The following is a 10,379-nucleotide window of genomic DNA, read 5'->3' on the forward strand; positions in this document are numbered from 1 at the left end:
GAAATAGAGATTGAGTTGGTAAGAAATCCTATCTGACACGTGGCATCTCCTTGTGGTTCACTTTATCTCTTTATCACTCTTAAGGAGATTCACAAGTTTATTTGATGGTTGAGGAGGACCTGTGACTTCCACGATCCTCTAAATTACTGTAGGATATATCTGTCTTTTTAAGTTTTTAAAGAAAATATCCTGTGCTTCAGGCCTATGATACTTATTTTATATCTGGTGGTTATTTTAATCACAGAAGGAAATCTGGCCAATCACAGTGGTCCGGTTTTCTGTAAAATCCGGTTTCAATGATTTTAATAATCACATCTTAAGTGTAGCTAATTGTACTGATGAGATCAATCTGAATGTCTATGGATATCTGGTTAGAATCATTTTGGATCTGAAGGGTCTATCATATTGTTTGCACCCATCAAACGGTCTGGATTGACATGTATTTACACTATCTCTACATGTAAGACTCACCCCAAGTTTTATTTTTTTTATTTTATTAAATTTTTTTTTTCAAATTGCGGAATGAGGATGAAGAGAAACAGTTTTTTGTTTGGCTCACATTCAAGGCAGCTGGGAGCCTGGGAGCTATTATTTGAGGTGAGGATATTGATTCAGTGAGGCGCTCTCACATGAGGTACCTCTGTGTATCATCAGACTAGGATCTGTTTGGAATGATTCCACATCCATTCTCTACCTTATATGCAAAATTTGGCATTATTCCCCCTTTTTAAACCAGTCACAGTTCAAAAGTTACAGCTCATGTGAGGGCCTAATGAATAAAAATAGGGAGAAGTTGGCCATGCTGTCAGTTTTTTATAAGTTAGCCACATGTAGCAATCATAGGGTTGGACATAGGAGGGCAAGAGGGTCTTTTCCAAATAAAGAGGAGAGAGATTGATACATGTTGTGTACCCTGGTGGCATCCTCCCCTCCCCTCAAAAAAGGGGAAAAAAAAACACTACTTGTTGATGCTGGTGCAAACCAATGCGCTGGCCAATGGGAGGATGTACAGGAGCATCTTCAGCACATGGTGAGGCGCAGGTATCATGGTTTTTCCATGCCATACTGTATCTAGGTGTGGGGGATCGCAAGCAGGTAGCATTCTTCCTCCCAAAAAAATTACCCAATTCCTCTTTACCCCTAGTGAAGACTAAAGAGAGAATCTCCTCAGTGTGGAGTTATGACCTTTTGATTAGCACAAAGAAGGATATTTTGGATGTTATACAATATGTGTGAAAGTTAATGATGATACAAGAATCCAACCACAAGGTCATATCACCCGTGGTGAAGGAAAACTTAATACTTTTATCTTGTATGTTATTTTCTGTGTCGCAAGTAAATCTACATTATAGATACTGTGTTACTAAGAAAATTTGGTTGAAGCACATTGTTCCACTTGACAAAACATAAGGATGTGAATTTGTAACCGAAACCATCTATCGAAACCGAATCGATCCATTTACACTGAAACCGCAAAATCGTTTAGTAAATGGTGTAGTTATGGTTTTAAGTTTTAGGCTGATTAGCTAACGGGTCAGGTCGGGTCGATTTTAACCGTAGAACCCATTGGTTTCAAACCGAATTGAAACTGTTTAAACCGAACTATTTAAACCATTTAAACCGATCTGATTAATCTGTATAACAATTAAATAAAGTAGGGGTAATAATCCATATAACAATTAACAATTAAATTAAGTGCCCATCCTCATTTCGCATGATTTATTGCAATTCAGTTCAAGTTTAGGCTTTAGATCATGAAATTGTAATCCATATATGTTACTATGTTATTATGCTATCACAGATGGAGTGTTTTGGCTAAATCACCTGTTATTTTAATATTTTATGCTGTAGAAGGCTAGATTTGGATGTTGTATGATATAAGTTCTATATCTTTAAGAATGATCATGCAAAGAAATAGCACTAGATTATCAAATTAAGACATACCATCGTCAATATAGAATTTCTTATTTGTGGTTGCCACTTATTTTTGGATAAGCTTATGATCTTCAGTTTAGAGATGTTTGCAAGTTATAACAAACCGATTGTGAACCGTTTTACAAACCGTATGGAATAAATCGAAACCGTTTAAACCGTGAAACCGACACTGTTTAGAAACCATGGAAACCGAAACCGTTTACTAAATGGTCACGGTTTCAGAAAGTGGAACCGTTTAGTAAATGGTGCGATTATGGTTTTAGTCAAATAAATGTGAACCAAACCGATTCACACCGTTTAAACCAAAACCGAACCGATGAACACCCTTAACACGACATTCCACCATCCAATAGCACATGTTACCAACAAACACAATTTGAATTTTGAGCCGCACATATGGTTTCATGGACCCCCATATGCATGAAGAGTACATGGTCCCGAGTCCCAACTAGGCATTGTTACACAACTATTGTTGGTAAACACACCCGTTTAGCATTGACATTGCATCATATATCACCATCTTAAGTTGAAAATCTAAATAGGAATAAAGGGTTGCCATATTAAACTAAACACAAAACGATGTTAGGAAATAGTTTCACAAAATAGAGATGCTGAGAAAGTACAGAAATAAAAGATCAGGACAAAAATGGATCGTATCCATACTAATTCCCATGAGTTCTGGAGCTCCACTGGTACTAGACATAGTTGGAACTGGAAAAGGGGTAAATAGACCCACACAAAATAGACCCACACAATTTCATACAACCAAAAGAGTTGTCCCCATGCGCAAGGCTTCCACAGCTGCAGGGTTTGGAAAGGGCAAATGTATGCGGCCTTAACCCCGCTTTGCGAAGAGGCTGTTCCATGTTTCAAACCCATACACTGATCTAACTAATTAAACTAAACCTACTCACTTTCCCTTCCCATCTCAAAATGATCTGTGAGACAGGCATTGCACTTACATTTCAACTCATCCCCTTTGTTACGTTCACAATTCATTGACAGCTGGAAGGGTAGTCACAAATGGAACACCGACAACCATCACCACTCCTTCCAATCCTCAGTATGAGATACAACCAAGAAAATCACAGCAGTCTCCATGACCATCACTGTGTAACAGAAAGTAGCAGACGCTTGCAGAAAACTTGATAGGCTTGGTAGTGGTAGTAGTACAACCAGGGGTCCCTCATCAGACTGCAAGGTCTGGTTTCTATACTGCTCCTGACAAGAAAACCAAAGATGGTTAGTATCAGTAAAGCAGAGATACCATAAACAATTCAAGAAATTGAGTACACCCAATCAAGATAAAGTTGTCGAGGACGCCTAATATAATGGCAGTCTACTACAAGCACTTAAATCTGACCTGGCACTATACGTAAGTATCCAACCTAGAATGCATAGATGAAGAGACCAAACTGGTTTATGAAGGCATCCAAAAATCCCAGAGTTTTTCCAATGTGGGAATATTTTCAAACTACCCCTCATGTGTTGCTCCTCTTTTGGGTGATCATACACAGATGTTTTATTAACATAGTCGGCCAAATAGCTCTGATACCATGTTAAATTATCCAACCCAAAGGCTTAAGCTCTTAAGTGGAGAGGCTTAACTGGTGTGTATGAAGGCATCCAAGGTCCCAAAAGTTTTCCAATGCGGGATTATGCTCAACTAATTGCATACAACTAAAAAGAGTAATAGACCATACTTTTTAACATTATCAAAAAAAAAGAAACTCAAAATGAAGCAGAAAAGGACTAAAAAGTTAACTGAAAAGAGACACTAACTTACTACTTTTGTCCATCAGCAGGAGCTCCAGAACCCAGGTAGTGCAGGAATAAAATTCACGCAGCAACTCAGAAACATGAAAAAATATGAAAAAAATTCAGCAAAATGGAGTTTGAATTTAGAGTTCTTTGGCACATCATAAGTTTTGATTGTATGGTTCAAGAACCAAGATTATTAACGCAACAGATAACAACAGTAACCTGTGAGAATAACAGAAGTTACTATTTGCAGAAACCAAATTACATCTGAAAGACTGAAACACTAATTTAGGAACTCCTGCTTATTTTTGTTGTGATAGTATTTTCTATCTGGCAATTCAGAAATCCCTTTAGTTAGGCTCCTACAATATGACTCTACCAAGTAATCTCTCTAGTACTTTCCTTCCAATTCTTTTAGCCCGCCATAGTGATGTCAATGTTTCCTCCTAAATGATTTAGAAGTGTCAAACATTCCATCAACTCCCTGGACATCATTTAATGACCATTAAATTCTTCAAGAAAAAGACTTGTTCGACATTTAGGATATTTTCACTAGGAACTAATCGATGTAAAATGTAAATAGATTGAAAACATAATGGGCCATAACCCAGTGCAATCCTGCTTTTGCAGGGCCCTAGTTGGAAGGGGTGGATTTGAAATGGTTTTACCTTTGGCATTTTTTGGTACAAAGTGCCACTTTCAAGACTCAAACCCATGTCTTCACTATGGTATTCGTGGAAATGCCCTGAAAGCTCTTCATATTACCATTCCATCATTCTGTATTCTCCATGTAGAGCATTGTTAATCAAAAGCAATTTTTTATACCAAGCCACTGATAACATGCTACCATATTTTCTTAACCACAAGAAATTCAAGTTCTGCATCCAGTCCTTTAAACTTTGTCCAGACTTCTTTATAGCCATCAGAAAATGTGTCCTGCACTCATGCTTTATACAACACAAATATAATCAAGAGTCGGAAAATAAAAAAAAAAATAAAGAAAATAAACATAAAGCAATGGGAAAGGACAATGAACAGTTTTCTGATACCCAGACTGGCGCAGCCATTCAAATCATTTGATTAATCAGACAGTCCCCAAAGTGACCCCCCAACATGCTGGCCAGATTTAACAGTTTTGGACTGGTTGAGGCAGCTCTGTGTCTGGTTGAACCATTCAAGACATGACTAGGTCAGAGCACTGGCTCAGACCCATCTTGGGTTCCAGCAGGCCAAAGTGCACCCACCACCCATAAAGAGGCGAAGAAAAGCCAGATGCATCAGAAGAAGGAACAGAAAAATTTCCTTCTTAAGAAAGGATTGAAATAAAAATGCAAATCACTTCCAAAACATAACACTACATGAAACATTACTGCTTCTGTTTTGGACCAAAGAAGAAACAAAGATAAACAAGAGAGAAAGGACAGAGGGACCATCAATAGGTAGAATTAGAAAACAGAAAAGAGGATCGTTTATTTCATAGGAAAAAGGAAAGGGAAGAAATATGTTTCATGTAAGCTCAATGCAATCAAGGGCATTCAACTAATTAGTTGATTCATGACAAATTTATGCAATAGGACTGCCAGATTTCTTTGACAATAAATGGGGGCAGAACAAAAACTTATCTATGAAATAGCACTTCCAAACAAATGAAAGATGGTTTTCTGCCTGCAAACTTTCTTGTCTATGGCTTATCTTTCTATGCATTCTGAAGACACTACAGAATTGACAACCATGTGTTCATTTTTGTGCAAATATTGTTAAGCCAGCAGTGTTTTGCTAATTTGTTGTAACAAAGTCAATCTTCAAATAAATACATGAATAAAGCTAAGATGAGGAAGTAGCACTTATCAATCATAATCTAATTACTATATAAATGCAATTTAATACAAAACAAATAATAGGTATCAGGTAAATGCATCCATACCAAGGTCTTTCCTGGTCCATGGCCTTACTTTCTCTTACGTCTTTACTTTGCTTCCTCTTCTTCAGAATAACTGTTGGCCTTTTCAGTTTGTACTTTGTCTTTGTTCACTTTTTTCTTTCACCCCACCCCTCTATTGACAATATGCACTTCAAGCTTCTTATGGGAAATCTAATGGTTTGCTTGGAGAACACCAGATTTATCAAAATGATCTTCCCAGTTGCTTAATTAAAGTTTGGCTTTTCTCTCATGTCCCATCTTCCAAATCATATAGTAGGGAATCTGAATCAGGAACATATCCAGTTTCTTTCATGTGTTGAACAAGAATTTTCAGTGCATTATAAACCAACTCAATATGGAGACCCACCTTCTCACCAACCACAAAACTATAGACTTTATTTCCAACTTCAATCCAACTCCTCCCTGCCTCTTTCCTATTCCCGATGCTTCTTATCAATTTCCTTGTTTTTGCGAACTCCCCCCACCTACCATCAGCAGCATAAATATTAGAAAGTATGACATAAGTTTCAATGCAACTAGGCCTCAAGTCCAATAACTTCTGAGCAGCTAATTTTCCCAAATTTGAATCTCCATATGCTTTGCACGCACCAAGGAGTGCACCCCAAACTGTTTCATCGGGCTTGAATGGCATATTCTCTATCAATTCATAAGCCTCCTTGACTTTTCCTGCACGTCCTAGCAGATCTACAACACACCCATAAATCTCCTGGTTTGGAGTAATCCCATAACCAGTGACCATTGACTTAAAATATTTTAATCCTTCACAGACGAGCCCCGCATGACTACAAGCACTAAGAACGCCCATAAACACAATAGCATCAGGTCTGATACCTGAATCTACCATTTGATCAAACAGTCCTATTGCCTCTTTTCCATATCCATGTGTCCCATATCCAATCATCATCGAAGTCCAAGAGACCACATCTCTTTGAGGCATCTCACTAAAAATCTTGAATGAATCAGCTATATTTCCACATTTGGCATACATGTCCAGAAGGGCATTAGTCAATGCCAAATTACTTTCAAACCCTCTTCGAATAATACCCCCATGAACCTGTTGTCCGGAACTTAGAACTGTCATATTAGCACAGGCAGATGCAAGACTAGTAAATGTGAAGCAATTGGGGCTGAGACCTTGTGATACCATTTGGGAAAAAATGTGAAGGCATCCAATTGAGCCAGATCTCTCAAACCCAGCAATCAGGGTATTCCATGTAGTCAAATCTTTCTGAAACATTTCAAGAAAGTATTGATTTGCTTCAGATAAACTATGGCACCAGCAGTACATGTCTATAATAGAATTACCAATTGGCAGATTGGAGTTGAATCCATATTTAAACACAAGAGCACATATCTGCTTGCCAAAACTGTAGGATCCTGTCGCCGCACACGCTCTAATTGCAATCGAACAGCTGTATGGGTTCAGTTCTGCTTCCTCCTGTTGCAGTGAAAAATCAAGAAATGATTGGCATATTCATGAGCAGAAGAGTTCCCTTTTTTTTTTTCCACAAGGGCTCCCTACCCTCATAGGATTGTTGGATTTAAGTGCTCTACATTGCTGAATTTCAATTCTGGTTTCAGAATTCCAGTCCATAGTACCCTAGTTCATATTCTGTTTTCAAAATATGGTTCTGTTGCTTGGTTGTTATAATCTTATTACAAGTAGGACTGGGTTTTGGGTTACTAGAAGGCAAATCGATTTCTGAGCTTTATTGTTCTGTTTATGCTGAAATTAATATCATAGGGTATAGTTCTGCTGGGTATTAACGGTTTTCTGATCCATCATACGATTCCCAATTTGACTAGGTTTGACTTATCCTATTTCCACGTCCATATCAGCAGATCTAGCCATTGGATCTAGCTGGAATTTTCAGCATAGTTTCTACCCTCTAAAAGTGACATTTAAGCAAGTTCTCTCAATTCTGGAATGTTTTTCACTCTGCTTTGATCCTGTTTCGGTACTGGTTTTAACTTCTAAATCAGAACTATATTACATGCCTACTTGAAAAATGTGCAGCTTTTTATAAGGACATAATGACATACTTTCAAATAATTTTGAAAACCCTTTTTTATCCCTGCATTAAAGAAATTTTGGGAATAAGACAAGGGACAATCAAAATGAAGTTACAACTTCTCACTTCACCTTTCTGGTGACAACAAGAAGCACCAATTTCTAATACAGTACTATCCCACTGCAAAGTCACAGTGTGGTTGTGACTGCTCAAGTTAAATCAACTTTCCAGCTGATACAGTTTCTAAGATTACTACAACAAAAGGAGCACACCCAAGAACAAAAACAAGGAGAAGAATGTTGGGACCCTAAGGAGTTAAGACTAATATAGGTGTTCAGGAATTTACATTAAGACCAGACAGGTCCTAAACCAGTTTCTAGATCATCTGTATGTGAAGAAGGTTAGAACTTGGGTTTCCTTGATGCTCTTGCATGACTAATCTTCGCTTACTTTCACAAGAAAGCAAGCAAAAACAAACTTCTAAAAGGAAGAAACTGAAACTATGGTGAACTTATTCATGACTGGATTGTACCGAATGGGCCTGGATGGACAGGCCTTCTAGATAAGCATTGCTCAGTATTTTAAGGCAAAGAGACTCTACATGCATGGAGATTGCCTTGATCTAGGGTCCTATTCAACCCTGGGCACTCGGGTACCATGGACGGCAGGTTGCAATGCAATTAAATGTACCCAGAATTCCTCCTCTAGGATTCGCAAGCTCAAACCTGGAATATATGGATGAGCCGAAGAGGAGATTAGTATGAATGTCCAACTAGAGGAAAGAAAAAGGCATTTACAATGTGCTTAATATAATATCCACCTGCCTACCTTTAAGGTGTTACTTACAGAGGCTCATTTGGATGCCTTTTTATTCCTACCGAATGTGGGGTGCAAGGGCCACCCCTGTGATTCCAATTCCATAGGATCTAAGCACACTTTGAAGAATGGGTCTTCAGTACCCAAATTCCCTAATTATGCTAGCAAAACAGGTTGGGAGCGTGGAGTAGGGTTGAAGAATATCAAAGTGTTTGTAATAAGCAGACCTTAACCAGACCAGTCTTCAGCCCAACATTTATTACTTAAGTTTAAAAACCACTAAACCTTAACCAGAAAATGCAGGCATGTTTAGTGGTCAGGTTTCGCCATCCTACTCAAAATGGGTAATTATTAGCTCAAAAGAAGAACTCAAGATCAAATATAACCTGCAACATACGCCGGAAAACTTGAAGTCCACTGAAACCGTCCCCTCTGTGTGTGTAAGCACTGATCATTGTTGTCCACGAAACCTCATTCTTTATATGTATCTGGTGGAAAACCATGCATACTTCATCAATGCTAACACTACACGTAGCATACATGTCCATAAGCGTGTTCTCAACATACAGAGATCCATCCAGGCCATACTTTATTGCCAAACCATGAACAATTGCTCCACAAGAACACGACTCCAAGCCTTTGCATGCCTTTAGGACACTGGAGAGAGTAAACGCATTGGCCTCTACATTTTCGTCCCTTGTCATATCCCGGAATAGCCTCCATGCTTGTTGGTGACGGCCGCATGATGTGTAGCCTGTAATCATAGCTGTCCAAGCAACAACATCCCTTTCAGCAATTTCATCGAACAATTGGCGTGCTTCATTAAGCAAGCTTCGTTCACAGTAAGAAATGATGAGACGAGTTTTGGTTGCTAAAATTGAGGATCCTTTGGATTGGAAGGTGATGAATCTGTGGGCCAAACGAAATGGGTTTAGTATTATTGGTGGTATAAGATTGAGGTGAGAGCTCCCAAGTAATTTCTTAGCGTTCATCTCTCAATGCCTCTAAATGGAAGCCGTTGATCGTTTGTCACTGGACTTTAAATTCTGTAAAACCCTCTTAATAGTAATGACTGTGGGGCCTTTCTAGTTTACCCCAGTCACTATTTGCAACATATTTTTTTCCACTTCTCTACAAGTGGGGCAAAATAATAGAGAGGTGAAACCGTGAATTAAAAAATAAATAAACAAATAAAACAAAACAAAACAAAACAAAACCTTTATTTGCAACATATTTTTTTGGAGATACGAACAAACCCTACAAGTGGGGCAAAATTTATTAGGTCTCATCAGCTAGAAAAGGAGATACAGTCTTGATGATGAGATAACTGTGAAACCTATCAGGGTAAGCTGTCCCACATTCAATTCCTTTGCCGTGAGTGATAATTAAGATCCAACGGTTGGGAGAGTCCCAACAGACACCTCAGCCGTTGAATTCTAACAAAATTCCACTGTCTCCCTCAGTGGATTTTTGTAAAAACTGTCCCCTTGGTTTTATATCTGAAAGTGAAAATCAACTGAGATGAACCACTATTTATGGAGTCACGCAGATGACTGATGAGAAACCCTCAAGAGTCTTCTAGGTTTTTCTATGACAAAACTAGACTATTTGTGGTGGGGGTTTGGAATGGATTGAGAAAGTGGTTCTCTTTCAAAAATCAGTCAACGTGTCCTTATAGCTATCAAGAAAACTGACAATGGTTCTTATCAACTCCCACCCCATTCTTTTTCTCTGTGGGGTGGGGGAGATTTGGTTGAGAAAGGTACCCTGATATAAAGGTCATTAACATTAAATATCCATATATAAGCTATCCATTGTTTGTAGTACTAAGAAATTAATAAAATAGACCAACTTAGTGGTTGGAGTTGTAACATTTAAAGATGAAGTTAATGTTCTAACCCAAAAAGGAAAAA

General features: G+C 38.3%; 1 protein-coding gene across 3 annotated transcripts; it reads right to left on the reverse strand.

Annotated features, from left to right (window-relative positions):
• Window positions 1-2,501: 2,501 nt before the first annotated feature.
• On the reverse strand, window positions 2,502-9,633 carry LOC122070099 (putative pentatricopeptide repeat-containing protein At1g56570). Of its 3 annotated transcripts, none has more exons than XM_042634207.1 (4): window positions 8,853-9,633; window positions 5,621-7,076; window positions 4,365-4,643; window positions 2,502-3,150 (listed from the first exon to the last, which is right to left on the reverse strand). In XM_042634207.1, exons 1-2 carry the CDS (start codon window positions 9,456-9,458, stop codon window positions 5,865-5,867), a joined length of 1,818 nt encoding a protein of 605 aa, XP_042490141.1. In that variant the 5' UTR covers window positions 9,459-9,633; the 3' UTR covers window positions 2,502-3,150; window positions 4,365-4,643; window positions 5,621-5,864. The 3 variants fall into 3 exon arrangements, with proteins under 3 accessions (XP_042490141.1, XP_042490140.1, XP_042490142.1); XM_042634206.1 differs by having other exon boundaries at window positions 2,502-3,156; XM_042634208.1 differs by lacking the exon at window positions 4,365-4,643 and having other exon boundaries at window positions 2,502-3,156.
• Window positions 9,634-10,379: the final 746 nt, after the last annotated feature.

This window comes from Macadamia integrifolia, unplaced genomic scaffold (genome assembly GCF_013358625.1).
Source record: "Macadamia integrifolia cultivar HAES 741 unplaced genomic scaffold, SCU_Mint_v3 scaffold823, whole genome shotgun sequence".
Taxonomy (NCBI): domain Eukaryota; kingdom Viridiplantae; phylum Streptophyta; class Magnoliopsida; order Proteales; family Proteaceae; genus Macadamia; species Macadamia integrifolia.